The 25759-nt window shown below is 42.4% G+C and overlaps 2 protein-coding genes across 8 annotated transcripts in view; both read right to left on the bottom strand.

Annotated features, from left to right (window-relative positions):
- ppp2r5eb (protein phosphatase 2, regulatory subunit B', epsilon isoform b) overlaps nt 1-19449 on the bottom strand; it is a 45475-nt gene extending 26026 nt beyond the window's left edge. Inside the window, exons 1-2 of one of the 7 annotated variants that reach the window (XM_030444046.1) lie at nt 18851-19449; nt 10868-11031 (exon numbers count right to left, since the gene is read on the bottom strand). In XM_030444046.1, the coding sequence (XP_030299906.1) occupies nt 10868-11031; nt 18851-18879 (193 nt within the window). In that variant the 5' untranslated portion in view covers nt 18880-19449. Of the gene's footprint in view, nt 1-993; nt 1129-10867; nt 11032-15672; nt 15842-18850 lie in introns of those variants that run through there. The other 6 variants (XM_030444047.1, XM_030444048.1, XM_030444049.1 and 3 more) reach the window with 6 other exon arrangements.
- Nucleotides 19450-20749: 1300 nt separating this feature from the next.
- On the bottom strand, nt 20750-25378 carry wdr89 (WD repeat domain 89). Its single transcript, XM_030443192.1, has 2 exons — nt 25161-25378; nt 20750-24231 (listed from the first exon to the last, which is right to left on the bottom strand). Exon 2 carries the CDS (start codon nt 24205-24207, stop codon nt 23050-23052), a length of 1158 nt encoding a protein of 385 aa, XP_030299052.1. The 5' UTR covers nt 24208-24231; nt 25161-25378; the 3' UTR covers nt 20750-23049.
- Nucleotides 25379-25759: the final 381 nt, after the last annotated feature.

The following is a 25759-nucleotide window of genomic DNA, read 5'->3' as shown; positions in this document are numbered from 1 at the left end:
TCTGGTTTTGTTCACAACTCAAAGATATTTGTTTACTTTTTCCCTTTAAATATTACTCAAATCAATCTGATGATTATCAAACTTGTTTGCGATTAATTAAATAGTTGATTTATATTATATAATTTATAGCTGCAGCTGTAGATTAAAAATGTGCTATCATATCAGCACTATTACCCAAAATCTTCTAATGATATCCAATAACCAATTCTAATACCAGTTGGGGATTTAATATAATTCAAAAGATTTACTGCAGCAGAGCTCAACTGAAGCTGAAGCTGCAACAAGTTTGATTAAAAAGCATTAAAAAGTAATTTAAGAAAATAATCAAGCCAAAATGGAAAACTCAGTCTTTGGTTACCGACAGCTGAACAAAACAAGAAAACTGTAGTCAAACTTTTGCTGATTATCCAGACCTCTTACTTTTTTTAGACAAGGTAATTGACCAAAAGACATAACTGATAAATAATTGACATGACTATAATCGGTAAGATGCAACCCTATGTTGTAAACACCATACATGTGCATTGACATGTGCATACCTGCAATGAAGATGGAAGCTCAGCAGGCTCAAACTTCACTTTCAAGAATCTAATGACGGGATTCAAAAGTTATTTTCCTTACTGAATCTGGGCTTCTTCTTTGGTTCCAGCTCAGGACAGGTTTGATACCTCGCCACAGGCTGAATCCACCTTCGAAGAATGTCAACACCAACGCGAATACAAAGCAGCACATTCTTCCACATGGAATCATAAAGATAAAATGTTCTCAGTCCACCAGTGAACTTTCCATTCTCCTCTCAGCCAGTAAAAACACTCGTCTTCTGTTACCATTCCCGGTCCATTTTAAGTCCACCTCTCCATCTGCCTCACACACACATGACAGGCTGGGCCGGCTGGTCGCAGCGTCAGCCCCTTGACAGCAGAGGCTAACTTTAACACTCAATGCTCCCGTGCTAGCTGGTGAGCACCCCCACACATACATACCGTCACTCACTTATTCAGGCTTCCTCTCCCAGTTGGGCGCCAACGGCAGAATACGACAGTCATGAACGTTGCGGTGTGAGCTGATTTGAGCCAAACATGTGGACAACAGGCGTTTAGCTGACCCACGCTCCTCTTGTGACTTGTTTGTAGCGAGTGGGGCTGGAAAAATGTAAAGAGACACCTCGTGGATCGGGTTTCTCCTGAGGGGAGGGAAGACGAGGCAGCGTGTCGGTGGGCTTCATTGGTCAAACAGAGACCAGAGGAAGCCGCAGAGAGACACAGGGGCGGGCCGTGAGTTCATTGTACATCTCCCGTCTTTCTTTTCTATTTTCTGCCCCTCTTTATTTTAAAGCCTGTTGCCCAGAGAGGTCAGAGACACATCAGTCCCCCTACACAAGTGGACGTGAGCCTGAGACTCCAGAGGAACCTAATTCAGGTTGAAAATGCCAACAACACGCTCAGCCACGCGAGGATTTGGCCCACATTAGCCGCAGAAATCAGATATATACTCCGACAAGCTGAGTTTGTCAGGTTTTTCCCATTTATGTCACAGCGCCTGAGACGGAGGGGGGGTTCGAGTGTGAGGCGTCGCAGCAGCTAACGTCAGAGAGCGAATGAGAGGAGAGCACCTGCAGGAGGAAAACATTCCAGTCACAGGAGCAGAAGGAACCTGATGTTCACTCACAAATCTTTCTCCTCTCCTCACACGGACGTTGGTGGACTACAAATGTACCCTGGTTCTTTCAGTCTACCAGCCAGACTTAAGTCTAACAATTGTGTCTGGTGGTAATCGCCTTTTTTTTCCTCTGTCAACAAATGTTGGATAACAGTTCTTACATCTTTTGTTTGGAGTTTGGATATTCTTTGACTGGAGTGGTTCTTTGTTTTTTCAGTATTGTACATTAATGGAAGGGGTAGAGCAATCTGATATTTCTCTCCATATAACCATGGGACAGATTTAGAAAGATAAATAATCAAAATTGATGTAAGGTCTGACTGAGTGAAATTGAAGAATAAAGAAATGGACTAATGATGTGAAGGCTGATGATCAGTTGCACTTTCCATTACGCACATGACATTAATTGCCAACTATTTTATAATCTATGAAATCTGTTCGTCAAAACTGATTTCCTCTGAGAAGATAGAAGAGAATTTCTCTAATGTGTGCAGGCACATCTCGGAAAAAACCAAACATGATGAGAGATCATTTTCTTGCTTCTTGTAACATTTTCTCCACATGAAAATGTGTCATTTGAAAGTTTCAACGCTGCCGATTTGCATGTGAAGAGAGGAGAGAAGGGATGAAAGAAGGATGGGATGGACAGATTCCCAAACAGAGGAGGAGTGGAGTTTGTTTATGCTCAGCAGTATCCTTCCCCTCCTCTTCCTCCTTCTTTCCTTCCTCTGCCAGAGAACATTAAAAGGACTCCTAATCCTTCCTCCAGGTTTCCCGCCAGCCTCGACACCTCTCCGTCTCTCTCTCTCTCTCTTTTCTGTTTGCATTCCCTGTTCTACCTCCTGAAGCGAACATCTCTGAGGAAACACTGAACGAAGCTCAAACTATACATGTGCGTACGTGAGATTATATAATTTCTACTGTAAATTTGCGACATCACTGCAGACTCTTCACATCGAGACACATGAAGGGTGGACTCAACCGAGCGACGTGATCTTCTTTGTTGCTATGCCAACTCTGGTGGTAACCAGGGAGCTTGCTGGGGATTTTTTCCTGCCCTCCTCTTATGAACGCTTATTACTTTGGAGGAAACTTTCCACCGTCTACTTGAATGAGTTACAGCGAAACACAAATCATAGAAACCCCTGAGGTCTGCAGGCAGCAACAGCAGGTAATGTTTCCAATTTCCTTCTCCATTTTTTGGCTTTATATTCAACTCTTATTGATTCAGGAGACTTCAGCAGATTGTTGTTTTTGCTTCTCATTCATAAAGCTGCGTACAGTCCCACTTGGGAGCTGGGTAGTACAACCTGAGCAACGTGATGGAAGATTAGGAGTCATGCTCAAGCGCAGTTTGCCAGAACAGAACAGAAATCTTACCATCTTTTGTGGGATTCAAACAAGTTATCTCAGGGTCTAATCAGTACATGTTTTTGTCCTGAACTATTCTGGAGAGGATGTCTGGTTCTGTAATCACCTTTCTTTGATTCTGCACACTGTTTCCAAAAATGATTACTGTCATAGTCACCACATTTTGCATTTGGACAGTCGTCTGTTGTCTTAACTTCGGTTAGCCTTTGGATGTATCACTCATCGACCTATTGTACGGGTGTGATGTGGTTTCTCAGTGAGATACAGTTACCGGGAACAAAGAGGAAACAACTGTGTGCTGGAAATGTTCAACCAAAGTTGTCCAAGCAGTCAAACATCCTAAACATCCATATCTGTGTCACTACAGTGTTGGTACTATATGCAAATGCATAGTAGGATGCCTTCCCTCATTCCCTGGTTCTATCGCCAGAAAAAGTCCTTCAGCTGACGCAAAACTTGACGTCATCTGGAGCATTTTCAGACCTCTGTATCAATGTCAGACTGTTCCACAATTATTATGCACTGTCCACGGTGGCAAAGAGTACGTTCGACTCGAAAGAGAAGGAGGCATCTGAGGCAGCCAGCTAGTTTGTTACTTGCTGGCCGCCTTACTGTTTCCTGTTTCAAAACGGGCATCAAGCCCAAACCAGGCACCGTCCAATTGCAGTACGTCACCCATCAGCACGAGTGTGTATTGGTCCAGTTTATTGGTCTGGTAGGTTTTTTACCTTTTGAGCGAAGGGGAATACCACTCCCCTTTTATGATTTATGATTTTATGATTTTATTCTTTCCACTGCAGAGACAGACTAGTTTTAATGCAAGGAATTTATTTCAAGTGATGGAAGAACAAGCATCACAAATTAACCATGCTCTGACCCCAAAACGTTGGTTTGAGATAAATAAGATTTACTGCTGCATCTTGTGACAGAATGACACCTCTCAGCCACTCAAGGTCGAGTGATTACAGTCATTATATTACACTACAAGACAACAGACTCCTGCCAAACCTCAGAGGGTTTCATTTTTGATGAAATAACATACTTGTGGGATTGTATAAGGCGTTACTTGTTTCAGTCACATAAAAACATCAAACCAATGGCACAGACTAACATGCTCATGCATGTTCACGTGTCTTCAACGTGACGTCAGAGAACCTTTGGACTGACTGTACTGCAGGTTCACCAAGTTATTTCCCATAAACCCACAGCCGAAATGTCAAGATAGAGCCGACTGGCAGCGTGAGGAAAAAGCCAGTGTTGGTATCTGTTGAACAGGGGTGTGGCAGTGGTGGCTTCACATAGCAATGAGGACTAATCTATTGTGGTCTACTGCGAGTATTCCTCCTGATTGCGTCATCCATTTGCCCAGGGATCCCCCCGAGGAAACTGCGCCCTCCCAGTCTTCCTCTAAACGTCTCGGAATGAGCTGCACAGCCACCGACGGGATTTATGTAATCCACCGTGCTTTACCGAGACCCTGCCTGTCATTTCTGGGCGAAATGTGACCTGCGACGGTGACTAACCCGCAAAGAGATGGGAGGAGAAACTGAAGGAGGAAGAAAAGGAGGAGGAGGAGGGAGGAAAGATGTGATTTGTGCATGTTGATGATGTGCTTTTGCAGTCTGCCAGCAGAGTACAGCCGTCCAGATCTACGCCCACCTCTGCTTCTGCTGCTCAAAATGTGTACCTCAAGGCGGGAGAGATTATGGAAATGGGGGAAAAAGAAACACGGCGAAGCATCTTCCTCTATCAGAAAGAAAGAAAAAGAAATCTGCAACAAAGGTTAGATGAAGGACATGCAGGAGAAGATGTCCGTTTTTGTTGAGTTGTGGCCTCAACATACAGACATCCTATTCACACTGCCACAATAAATGATAACATCCTCCGCGGTCATAAAAAAACGAACTGAATGCAAGAAAACAGGAAATTCTTTTTCATAAACGGAGGAAGTTATGGTTTTACGAGTGTCACAGAAATAAAAAAAGAAATACCTGTTGTATCCTCGTCTTTCTTACATAAAAACAATCCTAAAATACCATCCAGATATACACACACACACACACACACACACACACACACACACACACACAAACAGGAATTCAGACTTCAAAGGGATAGCAGACGTGTCTCGAGAATATAAGAAGAAAACAGGACGCATAAAACAACAAAGGACATCTCATCTGAAATAAAAGAAATGCAGCCTGGAGGTAACAAAGAACGTACGAAAGAGATCTTAGAAAACACTGAAATCTTGAAAAGCAGAAATATATATATTATATATATCTATATCTGTATCTCTGACCTCTCTCTCTGAACCCTGGTGTAAAACATTCCCAAATGGGTCGAGCCTTGGGGCGGCCTCAGAGACTGCCAGCCCGTTAGTGAAACACAGTGCTGCCCTATACACATCTCCCTGGCAGTTATATAACTCTGACAGATTAGAGGTAGACGAGTCGGTCAACAAAAGGCAGTCATTGTGTGGCGTTCCTGAAGGCCACGCATGTCGTATGGTCATCTGAGTTTGGCCTTGTTGATTGCATTTATTAATTCAATCTCGCCAGTTGGCGGTTTAACACGGGACTTTCGGGATTCGTCACAGAGAGTCTACTGTGGTTTAAAGTTCAGAAGAGAGCAGAGGAAGAGGAAAACTTAATCCTTGTTCTTCCACTTGGTTTACACAGACAGACATATATGGGAGCACAGGGAGGCTCAGAGGTCAGCGCGGTCGGCTCGTGATCAGATGGAAGGCATCCGGATCACATCCTGTTCTTCACGCACACTACAGGCTATGATTTTGCATTCTAGCAACCACAAAACAGTATGACACCAAACTTGTCATACTCAAAATCAGCCATTAACTTTGTGGACAGCTCTAAATCAATCATTTCACACCTGACATTAACATAAACATGTACACCGCTGGGACAAACAGACAGTCGTATTGACACCAAGAAAGAAAGTTGCTGAATTTAGAGAGATTCTCACAACTCACAAAACTGAACCTGAATTTGTGAAGAGGCACAAATGATTTAGAGGTTGATGATGTAGACTTCAGACAGAGCGAGGCTAGCTGTTTACCTACATCTCCTGTGGTTATGCTAAGCTAAGGCAACCACGTCTTTGCTCTGTACTAAAGACAGCACAAAGGATCATCTACCAACATGTTGAACTGTTTCTTTGCTGCAGGATTGTGTTGCCGTTTCAGGATATTTCCATCTTTTAGAGGATGTCAGCTGACATGAAGCCCCATTCACAGCACATTAAAACATTCATATTTAGAAACATTCAGCAAAATGAGGTTAGGTTGCTAAAACTGGCACATTCATCTTATGAGCCAACACCAAGCATCAGCATCACTTTGGTCTCACATTGCCAAAATGATTTACACACCACGCCAGCGCAGGAAAAACGTCTGGCTGAACCCCAAGAGTAAAAAAATAAATAATAAAACAAAAAAAACAGCTTTGTGTGCTTCCCACTGCAGCTCAACACGATTTATAACTCTTTATCATTGAACCTGATTTTATCAAGGACGTGTAACTTCAAGAATATTGTAGAAAAACATGTTAACGTTTCTGAAAAGAGCCCATTAAAATACTCATTTTGGTTCTGAATCTAACACTTTGGATCAGCACTCGTTAGACCAGACGTCTCAGCTGATCGGAGTCTGAAACAGTGAACAGACCGTCCACCAGCAGCCACACTGCCTGCCCACACAGAGACTTGGTGCCACTCTCATTCAGAACAACCATCATGCACCGATTTAAAAAATGTGATAATCTGCGCTGTGTTTGTGATTCATAACGTACAGTAAGTCTCTGCAGAATACAGCAGAGAAGCAGCCGACAGGGAATAACACCTCACAATGAAATCTGTTATCTGTGACTACGTTTCTAATTTAAGACTGGCCGACTCTGTTGGAAGTAACTCGCCTCCTGAAGCGCCTGTGCGGGGGTAAAAGCTCCAGTGGAGCAGCTCGGCGGTCAGGAGCAGCAGACTGTGATTGTACTGAGGAGGTGAGAAATGTGTGGAGCTGTGCGAATGTGAAGTGAACGTGTGAAACTGAAGCGGGGAGCTGCTGAAAGAAGAGCGGCCGTGTGCCGGCTCAGTCACAGAGACACAGATAATTACAGTGCGGCGATAAAAGACAAACTAAAATAAGCTCCGACAAGAAGCGAGAGTACGTTCTGCCTGTTTTACACATGCGACACTTGTTGCTGGCAAATCCGCCGTACAATTACACAATTAAACTGTCACCTAGATTAGAGATTATACTGCAGTAACTGGGCTTTAGTTACCGCTTTAGGTTTGATGTCCTGATTTTTGTTTCCACAATAAGCCATCATGCAACTACAATTACAACCACAACCATTTTCATTTTCTGTAAATCTGTTGATTATTTCCTCGTTAAATCAATTAGTTGTGTGGTTTATAAAATGTGTCGAATGTCTTCTTTTGACCTGAACTCAAAGGAAAGAAAAAGGTAAAATCATCTTTTAGTAACAAGAACAGAAACAAGAAGAATAACGCCAAGATCAAATCACATGTTCGTGCCGCAGTAATTAATATGTCGCAACGTTGGACACTCATTGATTAATTGCTGCAGCTCATGTAAATTGGAGATATTTGCCAGTTCAAAATCACATGATTTGAGGATTCAAAATCACTGCTTCGAAAAGAAAAACAATATATTTCACAGAATCACTGGTAAACTGGTTGTGCCTGGTTCCAGACCGCTGAATTACCACCGACGTCGACTATCAATTAATCAATTAAAAATGAAAAACAAATGCAGACCGAATGTTAATCAGCAAAAACCTTAAAAGTTATCCTTCTATAGTCACAAGTCATAATTATCAGTAAATATCCAACGTCACTACTTTCTTCCATTTCCGTTTAATTTACTGAGAAGACGGCGACAGAACAAAAGTGAAAGTGACTTCTGCATGTTCCCCCGCTGGAGTACAAAGAACGGCCTGTTGCGTTTATTCACTATCACGGTCTGAATTTCAAATAAAAAGTGACAGGCCTAATGTGCACCATTCCACGACAATAAAACCTTTGTGGCACACAAGATGACAAGATAAAGAATCATCTGAAACCACTAACGGAAATTCTTCTGCGTCAGAAGTTGAAAATGTTGATCTGTGTTTTGTATTTGGACAAAATGTCACCTGGAAACTACAAATCCTGTGTATAAATGTGTCATAAGTAGGTTATCAACTTCTTTTAACGCTTTTAAGTTCTATCATTAAGCTTCACACCATCATGTACTCAGGTTTCAGGTTATATTTGGAGGTTTATTTCTTATAATAGAGCTGTTGTAGTTCTCAAGAAAAAGGAAATGAGACATTCTGCTTTCTAGGAACCTCAGCTGTTACTTTCTTTCAAACAACTCAAACAAGCCTGACATTGTTTGGGTGTTTAATTCTTTATCAAACAGTGTGTGTGTGTGTTTACTGATGAGGTTGAGGTACAGTCTGTGTATGGAGGTCAGGTGTGCTGCTGTGGGCTGCGAGCATGACCATGTTTACATAAAGACAACGAGTGGAGGTGGAGCATGAACGCAGACGCTCTCTCACACACATTTTAACATGTAAACACAGAGAAGACACGTTTATGAGGCGTCAGGGTGGAGAAGAAACCGAGGAACCTAAAAAAGGAGTGTGATGACAGCTGGTTGAAGTCAGTGGGAGATGCTTGGACACACACACCCAACATATCTACATCAGAACACTTCTGATCCTCCACAATGAAAGAGTACACTTCAGAGAGCAGGAAGTGGTTTTCTGTGCTGCAACATTCCTGCTGTTACCGCCAACCACACCAACGCCAAGCTACACAGGTGAAAATATGAGGTGGTGTCCCATTGTGTATTACTACACCCAAATTCCTACCATGCATCACCTAATTCACTTTGATATGCAGTGTGAAATGTCAATACACGCCAATACTAACAAGTCAGAGAGGATACAGCGTCATGTCAGGAGCTCGGCCATCATTAAAACATGCAACTTAAACTGTAATCTGTGTGATAATCAATCAACCGATTGATCAGCGGTCTTCAACCTGAGGGTCGAGACCCACAAAGGGCTTGTGAGATGAATACAAGGGGTCACATGAAGGCCACCAGGACTGGGTCACTATTATGGCCTTAAAATGAAGGACACATAGATAAAATGTTTATCTTGTGATTAAAATGTTCAATAAAATGAAAACTTTGTGGCCCGTCATGTCATTTACAGAATTACAGCGCTCAAGAGACGTCATACGAACCGTCCTGAACATTCAGAAGATTGAGACATCTTTTCTGAGTCGGTGACAGACACAGACAGCAGCACTGTCCTGCCCTGAGTGATCTACCTGTCTAGGCACGTAGCACACACACAAACACACACTTATGCAGACAGATGAGCGGGCATGGAAACAACAACACACTCAGACGGAGCTCGACTCTGTAACGGGCAAAGCAAGAAAAACAAAAGTAGCTCGAGTTTTAGCGGCTGCACCAGTTTCACAATCATCTCTGGGCTCAAAATTTCATGGAGGCTTCTCTGAGCTGAGGAGAGCTCAGGACACACACACACACACACACACACACACACACACACTCAGTGCGTGGTTTACATGCTAAGCTGGGGGAGAGGTGAAGTCAGTGTCGAAAACTCACTGCAGAATTTTTACTCCACAAGACGAACGTGAAGATTTATGCTGGCCAACACAGACGTGTGTCGAGCAGCTAACAACACAAAGAACTTCACGTTTATTTGTGACATATTCTACAGGTACAGATATTAAAGCTGTAGTGAAATGTTGGTATGATGTGGAGATGACATGGCATGCACGTCGCAGTAGAAATATGCAAGACTCTGAAACTCTAGCTCACGCGACGCAGCAGCCACGCTCGACTCGTGCGACTCATGCATCCAGTGCTGCTGGTCAAACCTGTTAACATGGATGCTGAAATGAAAAGCGAGAGGTAACGCCGCCCAGCAGCACTTCACACACATCCAGTGCGTCCAGCGTCCAGCCTGTGAAGAAGGTTATTTACCGATAACCAATAAATAAGGTTTAACACAGAAGTCACTTCAGTTCACAACTGCTTAAAGTGACTTCACGCTGAAGGAGCTTTTCATCTCATGATTTGTGCTTATTTCTTCTCTTAAAACCATCTTTTTCCATTTTGTGCCTACAGTGACTGCACGTCTTCGGTCTCCGTCCTCCCTAATTTGCATTCATCCACACAACTCGCTCCCAGAGAAAACAGGTCACCCAACAGTAGAGCTGTCACCTTTTATTTGAAATGCTCTCTGATCTGTCGGATGTCTTGTTGCCCTGTTAGCAAACGGGGTAATCTCTGCTCTAATCTCTGGAGAAAAAGGAGAAAACTGGCTGTTTGCTCCTGCAAGTGCAGCTTTTCACTCCAGTGAGGCAGCAGAACGATGAGTAAATTAATTGAGCGATCAATATCAATTCCATGAGATAGTTTAAGATGAGGAGACATTGGGACTGCTCAACTTTATTAGAACAATTAGAGATCTCATTCCATCCGACAGCCGACGCCTGACTTCAATAACACTAAATGGAGAAGTCACAAGTTCAGACTGTGTTGAAACTGACCGATCGGGGTCAGCGGCGCCTAATGAAGCAAGAGTCTGCAGACGAGCTGCATTTGTGAAACACCCTTCTTATCTGTGAGCTGAGCATGAGTACTTTTACAGACACAAAGTGGATTTCAGCAGCTACTTAATGTCTGCGTTCAGCCGGGTTATCACTCCAACAGATCAACCCCAACATTCACACACACACAGACACACACACCCTCCTCCCCTCTTACCCTTGAGCAGTGGCAAGGGCGTGAGCTCTATGGGTTTGCCCTGAGAGCGGAATTGGGACGAACTCTGCGACCGCTTCTGCTTGGCCTTCCTGACAGACTTCCGTGAAAATCCGTCCACTTTGTCCACAGATGGAGATGTGGTGGCTGCCGAGGACATAGCCCTGCTGGGAGAGAGACACACAGGGAGGTTAACACGATCACATCAGACGAGCGTCCGCAGAGCTCCTCGGTTCACTGAGGGCAGAACGATTAACCACAGAATACTGCAGGTTTTACAGAAGTGAAACTGGACTTCAACTGACGAGGATTATGCAAAGAAAAGATACATTTTTTTATTAGAGCTGCACGATTAACTGATCAGTCGATTTAAAAGGGAATTATTTGGCAGCTTTTTCGATTAATCGTTTCAAGAAAAAAATGTCAAACATTTGCTGGTTTTAGCTTCTTAGCTTTCAGGCTCTGGGACATCGTGGTGAGAATTTTTTGCAATTTGTTTGACATTTTATCGACTGAACGATTCACAGATCAATCGTAACAATAATCAGCAGATTAATTGATTGTGAAATAATCATTAGTTTCAGCTTTAATGCTTAACAGGAGACGGCGATGATAATAATGCTTATAAATCAGGTTGTATTCATGTAAAAAACAAATATATGATTTGCCTTTATCATCTAAACTTTATTAAAATGAACTCTGAAGTGCCTGACACCTTTGAATGAGTCGCTGAATATCTAATAAATCAATTGAATTGATCGTTACCATACAGCTGCACAGCTATACTTGGTCATGATCTCATGTGAGTTAAAAACACAGACAGAAAACAACATCCTCACAGACGTTTTTTACTCCCTGGCATTTCATTAGTCTCACAACAAACCTGCGCAGCCACAGCAGACAACCTCATGTTCCCAGCATGAGGCCCGGTTACAGTACACACACACACACACACACACACACACACTTCATACCTGCCAACAGGCCATCACACTCTAAAACACACTCACACAGCAAAAACACCAACGTCTACCCACAACAATGGAGCCTGGTCTGCGGCTGTGAGGCGCCGCCAAAGATGGAGGAAGCTGAGGAAACGTCCGCTGCTGTGTGTTAGCGGCTGATTAGGTCTGCAGGACTTCTAACAAACCGGCTGCTCAGACGCTGACGATAAAAGAACGAGCCGCACTTTTTACAGTCAACTACTGCTAAACTACTTTTCTGAACCACACCCAGGAGGAAGAATAACGGTGAAGGTTTCTATACAGCTGACAGAGGAAGTGTGTGATTAAACTGGAGACAAATCACACATCTTGTGCTGACAGACGTGTTCGATATGTATAAGTTTGGACCTGGGATGCATCAACTGGGGATCATGAATGTTTGGGACAAAATCTGATTGAAATCCATCAAATTGTTTTTTACATTTTTGACCAAAAGACTGATAAAACACTCCTCAAAGCTTCATATAATGGAACTGATCTGTGGAACGGAAGCATATTTTGCAGTTAAGTAATTCAACTGTCAATCTAATCATTCACTAACTCTGTGTCATTAACTTTTAGTAATTAGTTTAAGATGTCTAGACTTCCACACGAGCAGCAATAACTCAGGAGAAGACCCGGCCGGATCACACCAAGTCCTCCGAAGAAATAAATCAGATGTGTAGCTGTGAGCAGTTATGTAATAAGACGTGAATGAGACGCTGCAGGCCGTTCTCTGTGCCGGCCGCATCTCTGATGCTCTGTCAAAGTCACGCAGTCGTACAGTATGTCCAGCAGGCCTCGTACATAACCGGACACACACACACACACACACATAAACACACACACACGTCATGCTGCTGCCTGAGGATACGGATGGCGCTGGCTGACAGTGAAAGCCTTTTACAGGCTCCATGAGGCCGCACAGCTGATCGTCCATCATCATACGGCACGCTGCAGTTTTAAAAGTGATTAATGACTGCAGAGCAGACGACTCACTTCCATCTGTGGTTAGAGACCGTCAGCACATTGATGCAATACGAGTGTAAGCGGAGGAAGATTGTAATCAACACTGACAACTGTGATTAATATGCAGAGTTTCAAACTTTAGTCTTTTTTTTTGTTTACATGGTTTGTTGCGCATATTTACATCAGCTGACTACGATGAGAACAAGACGGTTCTCAAACTCAGGACCTCATAATGTCCAAATCCTTGTTCCACTCTTTTCCAGCCCCACATATCTGCACCCTGCTCGGGTTTCCCCCAGGAAACTGGGTAGCAAAAGTGCCAAGTGTCCTACTTTCCTAACTTATATCAAGTTTACTTTTTATCAGGAGGTTACAAAGTGATTTTGATGAATTACGGTGACACTAACAGATCACGAGATCCTCGCGTATCTCTTCTCATCATCAACGTCGTTACGAGAAAATGATTTTTAGATGACGACTTCTGAACTGTTGATATTTTCTGGTTTCTTTCCTTCTCTGACAGAAAACTGAAAATCTTTTGGGTCGTCATCCTGGGATCTGAGAAACACGGACTGACAATTTCACTATTTAATACACCAAACTACTAATCAATTATTCATCAACAAGGTGTCTGCAGGTATCAGACACTTAACTTTAATACATTCAAGGCCTTTTCAATATACTTTATAACCAAATTTCAAACTGATTTCAGGTTTATTCACCTTTTTTTTTATTCAAGCATCGCAGGTAAGACTAATAAAGGTAAGTAATATGTATGTGGCTCCTTTCAGAGGCAGGTAATTGTAGTAATATGGTTATAAAGGTGAATTATGTAAATCTGCAGTTTGCAGGTAAACAGGTTAGTGTAAAGAAAAAAGTGCTATTAATTGACTTATTTTGAAAAAATGAAATAAAAGATGGGTAAATTTAATTAGATCAAATGTTTTTGGCAATTAAGACGTCAAAAACAGACATCAAGACTTTTGTAGAACCTGCAGAAATCCTGTTCTCAAAGGTGATGAGGTAAATTAAATATCCTCATGTAGTGGACACTTTGAGACTTATTCACTATTTTGTGGGGAATTTTGTGGAAAAGATAATCGACACAGATTGATAATGAAAGTAATCGTTGGTTGAAGCCTTAAAAACACGTCTGTAAGATCAAATCTACATCATAATTATGTAAATGGACTGTAACCATCAGGGGATCCTCTTTTAGCTTTTTGTTTACTACCCCACACTGCTAATTCACACATGACTAAACCAATTACATAAGATGACGAGAGTCGTCTGTCACCGCTGCTCATCGTCTTCTCTTTCATAACCACACAGCTGTTAATGATCCGTCCCTATAAATGCATCCTGTCGGGCATCAGCATCGTCACCGGGGTGAGAAAACACCTCCAGCTGATGGTTTCTAAATTCAACTCCTCCACAAGCAGGTAAATCTGAATTAATCTGGAACTCCTGCTGCGTTTTACACTCATTAACAATCAAACTGAGGTGTAATAAACAAGTATGTTAATTTATCGTCTTCGCTGACAGTTTTGACTTTCAAACTTTGGGACAGGACTATTCAAATGTCATACAAACAGCCTGTCAGCTTCATCTCGAGCTTCAGTGAAAACACAAATAAAAACTGCCTCTCGACACCTCAGCACCTGTTCTGAGTGCTGCTGAGCCTCGCAAAGACCGGGCGAAGCAGGACAGAGCCTCTGAAAATCACCTTCACTCTCAGATTATCTCCGGCTAATGGCTTACAGTGGCACAGCTCTGACGTGCACACTCTTTGTGACTGTCAGGTTTTATTCCTGTAAAATCCATATTTTCCGGGAGCTGCCACGATGAAGGCGACGAGCAACAGCTGCCGTCAAATACACAAAAAAAGGTTCACTCAGGAAAGATCAGAGGGTCCAAGAAATGGAGATGCTGTGACGTTTAGTTTAAAGCTAATCGTTGGCTGATTGATTAGGCTAATAAGAGTAAACGTGTCATTTTGTGAGCAAATACATCACCAATTCACTTTTTGCAGCATCTTTAAAAAGGTGGAGATTTGCTGCTTTTGTCAGCTTTATATCATTAACTGAATGTCTCTGGGATCTTAGACATCTGAAGACATCTGAAGACATCTAAAGAGATCTACAGATATCACCTTGGGCGTTTTTTGGGCATTTAATGAACAAAAGAACAGAAGAAAGAGCAGCAGAATAATTAATAATGAAACCACTTGTTAGTTGTAGCTGTAGTACCTTTTTCTGTACTGATGTAAACACTCTGACTTGGAGATGTGAAGCTAGATTTGACTTTAAAGCTGCAACAATCAATCAAGTAATTTGTACAAGTAATTCTTTGGAAAGTAAGTGTAAATTCTTTGATTTCAGCTTCTTAAATGTGAATATTTTCTGGTTTCTTGACTCCTCCAGGACAGTAAACAAAACAAAACATTTGAGGACGTCATCGCAGTGATGTCTTCACATTTTCTGACATTCTATAGACTTAACAACTCACCTATTAATCGAGAATGAGTAGGATCATTAGCTGCAGCCCTACTGAGGAGGCACTTGTTAAAAACACTCTCCTCCACAGATACTTTCTGCACAGCCAGTCAGCTTCATTCAGCTCTGATCAAACACAGTCTATCTGCTGTGAAGTTGTGCATCTTGATAAGCGGCGAGGAAAAAATTCATCATCAGTAACAGACTCTGCGTTTCTTCCTACTACATCGCCAATGGCAACGATGATTATTCAAAGAGCTGTCGATGCTTAAAAGCCATCGCCACCTGGTGAATGCCACCAGTGGAGCCACAACAGTCCTTCAGAAACATCTTCAAACGAGGTTGTTTCAGCTCCACTTACCTGTGCAAAGGGGCACTGGAATCCCCATGTACAACCATCAGTCCCTGACTGTCTGTCGCTCTCTGTGACCAGCCGGCTAATGGTGAAAACACTCCAGTGCCGCCACAACACACACACGAGGGAGAGCAAGACTACGGCGGCTGGTCTGGCGTATGGCACCCAAGCGCCAAAGCCATTCCCCTCCCATACCTCTTACATAAGAGACCAGATGACATCCGAACAGGCTCGGGGAGGGTGGGATTAAAGAACAAGGAGGAAGGAGAGAGGAGGGGGCACAGCCGACAACAGGGAGAGCAACAGAAAGGGAGGAAGAGGAGGGAGGGAGGAGAGAGGGAGCCTGCCGCTCGCCAGGAAGTCAACAAATAGGCAACGGCAAGGCAGAGCGAAAAAGAGCTGAAGTGAGGGAACAAAATGCACACACACACACACACACACACACACACACACACACACACACACTTACACTTACACTTACACACAGGAGATGAAAAGGAGGCTGGCAGGAGGAGAGCTCAAGGATCTCGCCTGTGGTCTGAAGTTAAAATTCAAATCTCTCAGAGCTGCAAAAATCAAACATTGCTGGATTTCTGACTGAACACTGGCTCTGAATATTAGTTCCTCTACCTGCTGTATCTGTTCATTTCAACTCATGTGTCATTTCAGGGGGAAATAAATTGAATGTGAAAGTGATTAACAAGCAGGTTGTGATATTCACTCTTTATTTCACTCAACCAGAGCAATGTAATTGGAAATTGCAGCCTTTTAGTTCAGGCAGACTGAGAGTATCGAAGGGATGGACCGACTGTCAGCCAGACCAATTATCTTTATGGGTATCTGTGTTTTTAGTGTCTGATTGCCAATAAATACATCAGTTTAAATTAATTTGATGCAGCATCGGTTCTCTGTCTGCAGACACCAGTCTGGTCTCACAAATTGTACATCTATCACTGGTTATTCTTAATTTTGATAGCAAGATTTTCATTTTTTCTGCAAATGTATATCGTCTCCAAATATCTGTTGGTCATCCCCTTGAAGAAAACCACAAACACATTCAGTTTTCTGATATAAGATGAAGAAAACCAGCAATAATCACATTTGGTATGCTGGATCCAGACACTTGAAATACAAAATAATCACCGACTTCTACATTTCAGCTCTGTAAACTGTGCACACATTTAACTGATGAATTCTCAATACGGAGCTGCAAGTAACATTTATTTTCACGCTCGATTAATCTGCTGCTTATTTTCTGGATTAGTTGATCAGTTGTTTGGTCTATAAATTATCCCAAGATGACGTCGTCAGATGTCTTGTTTGTTCTGAACCCAAAGACATTCAGTTTACTATCATAGAGGAGAGAAACCAGAAAATATTCACATTTAAGAAGCTGGAATCAGAGCATTTCGTTTTTCCTTTAAATACAAAAAATGACTGATTAGTCAGTGTATAATATATAATCAATTGTTGCAGCTCTAATTCAACATCTGGGCTCACATGCTGATGTTTGCATTTAAAAAGGAAAGCTCGCACCATGACTCATGATGAAGATGGGACACTAAAAGAAACGACCTTTAAGTTGTGTATTAAACCAAAGCCACAGCTTATCAACTTTGAGGCCAGAACTGAGAGATTTTCACGCCTATCACAGCAACACGGAGCGCTTATTTTACACATCGCTCTCATAGATTTACTGCTAAACGGTGAAGTGGTCCGAGCGTTAATTATATCAGTCTGGATCGCAGATCTGCTATTTCAAATCCATCTACTGCTCACTGTTGACTGAATACTGCAATCTGACGGCACGTCTAATTGGTGTGATACGTTCAAGGTATAATTACGCTGTTCACACTGTCGAGAACAAATGAACTCAGCAACTTTCAACACACACACACACACACACACACACACACACACACACAGCTGATAAGAGGGAGGCAGTCATCATAAACACAGGAGACTTTGGATGGTAACCTTTCTCGGCTCTGGACCTGAACCCTCAACGTGGCGTGACATTAACAAACCTTGAAGATGAAGCTGGGTGACAGAACCAGAACTAGGAATACGCCTACACAAAACAAACATAAACACACATACACACACTGGCACCGCAAATACCATCACCTGTGCCACACCTGGCCTCTGGCATGCTGTCATTCACACATGAATGAAGGTAGAAATGGAAAAAGTGTGAGCAAGATGTTTGTCTTACTATGACAAAGGCAGTCCATCACACATTGTGAATTCAGGTCTCTCACCCCTCGCTGTGTTACTACCTCTCATCTCATGTCACTACAGTGTCATTAGTGGTGATGATCTCTCTCTGACTGGTTGTGCACACACTACACAACATGTAAAGGCAAGAATACATGACAGACCAGAGACATTTTTAGAGTTAGGACTTTGTCAGACACCGTCAAAGTTCATATCGGATTATCACCACACAGTTGACAGTTGGCTTCACTTGACAGGGCAGCTAAACTTGTCTCAGGCCAGATTCACAGGGGCTTTTTTCCAACCCCATGAGGGATTAAACATCAGCATTCACTTTTAAGCAAACCTGAATGCTTTAGCTCTGCCCTGGAAAGATCAGCCACTAAGCCACCACCAAAGCCAAATAACACAATAAAGATTAGATCCGTTTACAGTGCAATTTGATGTTACATATTTACTGTTATCAGCTAGAGCAGCAAAGCAGGCCGACAACTGCACAAAAGGTCAAAAATCAAGCCGTTTAGGAGAGCTGGCGTTAGCTTGGCCATGTTGGGCCTGGCAGCAGCAAGCAGCATAATATTCAAAACTTGACAGCGCGATAACCGCACTAGCGTTAGCTAGCTAGCAACTGGAGCTACCCGATTAACTGAATTAAACCAATATACGGTTAGCTAGTTGTCTCCTGAATGTACACAAAACACTTAAATATTCTTAACATGGAGACAATCTGCGCTTTTACCATAACTGTTAAGCTTTATCACATAAAATGGCATCTTAGGTAGCTAGCTAGCTAGCGTTAGTGCTACGGCTATCGCGGGTTAGCTCGAGTAGAACATGTAGCTTTAGCTCATTAGCCGCCACCTGCTAGCTTAAAGTGCATCTTGCAAATGAAACACAAGAAGCTGATGTGAAAACATTGATTGGATCAGATCTTAGATTTACATGTGTGCAGGTAAAGTAACGTTACCTGGGCGGGCTTGGGCGATCACCCATCATCCCAGATGTAAATACAGTGGCAGTGCTAATTCTGCTACCGTTAGCTAGCGCTCAAAGACTGACAGACCGACTGGGTTGGGAAACACACACCGTCCCGAGTCCCGACCCGAGCCCGACAAGCTGCAGCCGACCGAGTGGCTGTTAGCCCTCCAATTGTAGTACTTTACCTTGATCCTTTGCGGTTCGCAACGGAGACGGCGGCGAGGAGTTATCCTATGTTTGGAAATCTATCGGGCTAACTGTTAGGCTACCTCCAGCTCGGTGCGAACAGCCTTTCCCAAGCAGCGGCGGAACAGCAGGAAAATTTGGCCTGAAACAGCCAAACCCACGAGTACCTTTTTCCTTCCAACGGAATAATCCTCAAACTCCCATTAATAACAAAATACGGCTATATAAAACGATTAGGTTCACGCAATTACATTCCTGTTACTGATTCAATTGCTTGTCTTCCCCAAACCCCTGGATTTTGGTATTTTCCTTAGCTCGTTTATGATTCGGGGCTGTTTCTTTTCACCCTATTGTCAACACTGCTGGGCTGAGACCATGGCACACATAACAGAGACGCACTGTAGCATGCTGGACGGGCTAAGATCGACGTACGACGGCGATTGGCTGCCGGGAGCAATGTCACGCGTTCTGATTGGACGGCGCCGGACGTCAATCACGTTAGAGGGAAATGAGGCTCTGAATCCGTCGGTTAGGTGGAGGGGAAGGGACAAGGGAAGAGATCGGGGCAGAAAGCGAAGCGACTCTCCGCCACACAGCGTGCAGGAATGAGGCTAAACCTGTCCGAGGCCCAGCCCTGCACCTCCACACGCTCTGCCCCGCTCTGCCCCGCACTGTGACGGCCCTGTGACCCAGCTCCACATCATTATATTATAATTATATTATATTTAACAGCGCCGTGTGAGGGGAGAGTGCATATCCGAGGAAGCCCCGAGATTACAGAGGGATGTGTTAGCAGGGAGTTACATAACTAAGACAGGTCCGCTATGAATAAAGCTAAATGCTACAGACGGACATGGGCGTGCATGCAGGAGGGAGCAGGGTGGGCAATGTGTTGCACCTCCCTCCTGACTGTCTGCAAGATTTTTATGTTTTATGATTTTTTTTCACTGTTTTTGAGGGTTAAAGTGTTTATCGTCACATGCACGGTGGAAAATAACATTTTATGGTGTTTTTTTAAATGAAACATGAGGTATAACATTAATAATCCGAAAAGAAATACAAGAATAAACTATAATGAGGTAGAAAGTTGTGCAGAAGACGTACAATGGACAATATGCACCAGCTACTGGAACATCAATGTGGCCAAAAACAATATTCAAATCACAAAAACTGCAATTATTTAAATGTTTTTATGATTGTTTTTCACTGTTTTTGAAGGTTCAAGTGTTTATCGTCACATTCGGGGTGGAAAAATAACATTTCATGGTGTCTTTGATTTGAAACATGAGGTATAACATTAATAATCCGAAAAGAAATACAAGAATACATTATAATGAGGTAGAAAGTTATGCAGAAGATGAATTATGACGATATGCACCAGCTACTGGAACATCAATGTGGCCAAGAACAATATTCAAATCACTTAAGCTGCAATTATTTAAATGTTTTCATGATTTTTTTCTTTTTTTTTTTGACAGTTTTTTAGATGAAAGTTTTTACAGTCACATGCACGGTTAAAAAAAAACTCTTCCTTGCAGTTTGCGGAGAAAATACATTGTAAATCTTAAAGATATAAAACAATGAGATACAATGAGATAGAAAATTATCCAGAATACCCACAATGAACAATATGCAAACCTTTACAAATAATATATAGAGAGCAATGTGTCCAAGTACAATAATCAAATCGCACAAGTTGCAATTTGTTTCTATGTTTTTGTGATTTTATTTCATTCCATACTGTTTTAAAAAGTCGAGCTGTTCATCTTCACATGCACGGTTGAAAAAATGACTTTACTTGCAGTTTTGCGATGAAACAGTATAAAATAAATATTAATAATAAACATTTTTATTATATAGCACCTTTAAAAACAGGGTTTAGAAAGTGCTTTGACAAAAGAAAGATAATATTACATGATAAACACTCAACAGTCAAGTCAGTGGCCAAGTACAATATTAAAAACATTTTCCTCAATGTTTCTGCAATTTTTATTGTAGAGTATTTTCTAATTTACAAAATAAAAGTTGTTTGGTCTATAAAATGTCAGAATATGAAAGCTGTCTGTTGGAGTTAATTGTTCCCATTTTATATTCTGTCGGCTGGTTTAGTTTACTGTCTCCACATCATATATCTTATTAAAGGTGCAATAAATGGAATTAAATAATCGAGTAATAAAGCCAACAACTATCAGAAATGTATGGAAACATCCAAATCCACTCACGTAATGTTGCAAACAAAATTTCCTAATATGTCTGGTTTTTTTTTTGCAGAAAATCGGTATAATTATCACATTAAAATCATTAACATGGAGCCCACTTCTTCTGCCTCATTTAAAATTCCAGAAAATGTGAATTTGCACATTTTGCAGAAACATTTGAAACCAGAAGTCTCCTACTTTAAGAGATAAAACTCTGTGTGCAGCTTCGAGTTGTAAAATACTGAATAATTGCAGAGATGCTTCTTTTCCAGACAGAATCTCCTGTTATAACCTCTTTTCATACAGATTTCATAATTTAATGACTCATCACCATGTAAATACTTCTTTTGTTTCATTACAACATGGAGTCAACTTCAATAAATTAAAACCTCACGCAGAGATCACTGGAAATCTTTTATTACCTCTAATGTGAAGGAGATCTTTGACTCACTCACTGCAGGATTTCTCACACACACACACACACACACACACACACACACACAGTGCCAATCATGTTATTCCAGTCGTTTCCATTTGAGGGTGAAAGCTGCTCTCGGTGGGATCCAGCTGTGCCGGGCGGCTCCGGTGACTTTCAGGATGTGATGCAGGAACAGAAGTCGTCCAGAAGCTTGAGAGTAGAAATCACCATCATGTCACAGAACTGAGACGTCACAATAACTCTGACAAAGAGGTAAAAACCGTAATTTAAAAATGGAAATATTAAAGAAACCTTGTGGAGAATATACTGTTGTTACAGATGTTTCTGTTTCTACAGATCGACAGATGTTTTGTCTGTTCAGAACAAAATGCAGAAACAGATGCTGAGTTAATTAATAATCAAACATATACAAATATTCAAATCCACAACTGTTATCAATTTAATACATATATATTAGCCATATTTGAGGGATCATTGTCAGAAAATGTATGTTTGTGCTTATATTCTGTGTAAAAATATATAAGAATATCAGCCAGTATTTTGATATCTGGATGTTTTTATTCTGTAGAATTTGTATCGTCCCAAAAAATCCAGATTCAGTTGAGCTCCACTGTTTTTTCAGCTCGTATTAAAGAAGAAGTATAGTACTTACTTTTCTTCTGTTGCTTCTGAAGAAAAAGTCCAATCAGCAGCTCACATAAAAATCAGAGGGATTTGTTCTACATACTGAAAGTCTGAATCTATATAAACTTTGTCACTTTTCCAACAGTGGTTCTCAAACTTATCTGACACAAAGTATTCCACAGATTTTAAAAGATTTTGTCCCCCAGTCCCTCATCTGACAAGGATTTTGCTTTTAGATACAGAAAAATATGAAACCTATCACCAAAAATAGTCACATCTTCTGTTATTGTGTTTCTTCTGGATTGAATTCCTTCAATCTTTTTTCTGAAGACCTGAAAACCTACTCGAGGACCCATGGGAGGGCCCGGACCTCACTTTGAGAACCACTGACCTGAATAATTTGCATCACAGACTGAAGACGGTGTACGAGTGCAACACTTTGGTGATAAAGTACAACATACAGTGATAAAACATGCCAGTTTAATAATTCTGTTTCCCATTTCCACACTCAGCCTCTCTGCTGGCTGACTGAGCACGTCTGTCTGGTCGGAGGTGAACAAGGATGAACTTTGACCTGCAGGTGTTCAGCAGCAGCTGCAGACTGAACCGACACATGAAAGACACCGAACCTGAGCAAACATTCAGAGTCAGACATGTAAGAGGACCAAACCTTCAGCAGGATCAAAGAGTTTTTCAGATTCAAGGATTTTCTTGAGTTTGAATAAAAGCAGTCGGTGTGATTCACTGCTTGGCACTGACGTCTTCACTCTTCTTCTCTCTCTGGTAGCCGTGTTTTTTATGCGGCCTTGATTTGAGTCTCAAAGCTGATTCGCTCTTCATCGACTCCCTCTTCCCTGACGTGAGCGCCTCCTCCCCTCCTGGCTTCCATAGCAACAGCTGAGCATCCTCTCCCGCGGTGACCAGCGCCTCCTCCGCTGAGTCCCACAGGAAGCAGCGCACCGTGGAGGCGTGGCCGCCCTCGAGGCTCCTCAGCAGACGCAGCCCCCCGTCGTCACACTCCATCAGGTGGAGCTCCCCGCTGTTCTTCCCTCCGACCACCAGCAGCTTCTGGGCCTCCTCCAGCCACCTCCCTCCCACCAGGTAATCCACGCCTCCTCCGTCAGGTGTCAGAGTGAGGCTGCGGGCGTCAGAGGTGCTGAAGATGGTGAGAGGCTCGTCTGTGTCCAGCTGAGACAGATCCCACAGGTGGAGCCCCTCGTCATGGCTGAGGCACAGCAGCTGGGTGTAGTTCGCTCCGGACCAACAGACGGAGCCAGCAGACGAGTCGCTGTTACAGGTGGAGAGCAGCGCCTCCTCCTCCGCCCCCCGGCTCAGGTCAAACACATTAACCAGGCCATCTGTGGAGCCGGACGCCAGACGGTCTTTATCTCGAGGGTGGAAGGTCACCTGTGTGACGTCATCACTGTGCGACTCAGAATAGACCCCGAGGAGCCGGCCGCCTGGTTTCCTGACGTCCCAGAAAACCAGGAAGCTGTCCTCATCGTTCACCTGCTCGGTGCCGCCACACAGGAGCGTGTCGCTGCAGCTCAGGTCGAAGCTGCTGTACCTGTGTGAGGGGTTGCTTTTAAACACCTGGACTGCATCTGTTCCCGGGCGGCGGACGTCCCAGCCTCGTACCGTCCCGTCAGCAGAGCCGGAGTACAGGAAGTCAGAGGAGGTGTGGGAGAAAACGACCCCACAGAGCGGCCCGCTGTGGCCTCGATACTCCCCCACCAGGCTCAGAGTGTCCTTGTTGTGGAGGTGGATGGTGAAGTTGGAGCAGGACACAGCGAGCAGGCCGGCCGGCTGCAGGGCGACGTCCAGCAGGTAGGTGGGTTCATCTGGGCGAGACCGGCGAGCGATGGACAGACCTTTGAGCTTCTCCTCCAAACCCTCCATGACGGCTCAGCGGATTTGACCAAACTGAACAGGAAGAAAATAAACTTTAATAAGATTTAAAGTTTCAGAAGCCAAGAAGCTTCTTGTCACATGCAATCTTTCTGAAAAACACACTTTATAATGTATTTGTACACTACAACTGCATCTGACAGGGATTTTCATTGTAGATATTTTTTCTATTAATCAAATTGTTTTTATTTGGGCTATAAAATGTCAGGAAATTGTATAAAATGTCCAAGTTGACGTCCTCAAATATCTTGTTTTGTCCACAACAAGAGATATTCAGTTTACCATCATAGAGAAGGAAAGAAACCAGAAAATATTCACTTTTAAGAAGCTGGAATGAGATAATTTTGACTTATGATGTATTATCAAAACATCTGGTGAATAATTTAATGGCTGACAACTAATGGATTAATGGTTGCAACTCTTTCTTCCTTATCTTAGACAAGACTCCATTCAGATTTCTCATCATTTAACGTATCATTGCTCATTGTCTATAGTTAGGTGCCCATTAGCACATAACTTTTAATGTTTGAGAAATCTTTAAAAGTCATTTAGCAATTCGGCATACACTCAGTGCAACTTTAACCGCTAATTTACGTAATATAATAAGCTAGTTATTACAGTTTCACTCCTTTATTACCAGCGTCTTCTTTCCTTCACAATTTATTGCAATTTGAGAATTTACTACAATAAATGGTGGATACAACTAATGCCGAACTTAGGAACATTACATACCACTTTGTGAAAGATATTAGTTGTATTTAATGTGATATTTTTTGACACGGAAACCTAAAATATAAACATTTCTGAATGGAGTTTGGTACCAGCTTCTTTAACTTTGAGAGATTCGAGCAGAAATCGGGTCACACACACAGTTTAAACCGCTCAATGTTTTTGAGAGTTAAGTGTTGTTATTAATGTGTCATGTGTTGTCATTTCCAACCTACCCACGTGCTAGAACTTTCCACAAATTCAGGAAAAACAACCCAAACTTTGTAGATTACTTCAACACGTCCGTCGCCATTTTGGAAAAAACATCACTCTAACACACTCTGACGACATTATAAACTATTTAAACATTAATGTTAAATTTAATGTTTAAAAAAAATCATCGGTAATAGAAATCACACATCTTTTGCTGCAAAAACACGCATGGAGGAAATACTTTGTGTCACAATATTTACAGCCGGGTGGGAACACTTCTTGAATAAATGGTTCCGCGACCGTTCAGATGTTCGGCGGTTGTCCAGCAGGGGGCAGCAGCGGGTCTAAAAGCTGTCTGAAACTCTCCAGCTGACCCAAATCTGAGGTGGCACAGATCAGTCACACAGACAGATTTAATACGTCTGCTGCTGCTGCTGCTGTTGTTGTTGTTGTTGTTGTTTTGCTCCAGTTTTCCCTCCATCCCTTCTCGTTTCATGGCTTTACCTGAACTCACCTCTTAGAGTGAATTCATATCTGTTTGCACCGACTCCTGTCTGTGCATTGACTTTATTTAATGGTGCCAACTCCAATATTTGCTTAACATTTGGAGAATTTATCAGGG

This window comes from Sparus aurata, chromosome 16 (assembly GCF_900880675.1).
Source record: "Sparus aurata chromosome 16, fSpaAur1.1, whole genome shotgun sequence".
Taxonomy (NCBI): domain Eukaryota; kingdom Metazoa; phylum Chordata; class Actinopteri; order Spariformes; family Sparidae; genus Sparus; species Sparus aurata.
The sequence above is the reverse complement of the archived record's forward strand: the minus strand, read 5'-3'. Positions and strand labels throughout refer to the sequence as shown.

Coding starts and splice junctions, on each gene's coding strand:
- wdr89 (XM_030443192.1), bottom strand. CDS start 24,207: ATGGAGGGTTTGGAGGAGAAGCTCAAAGGTCTGTCCATCGCTCGCCGG.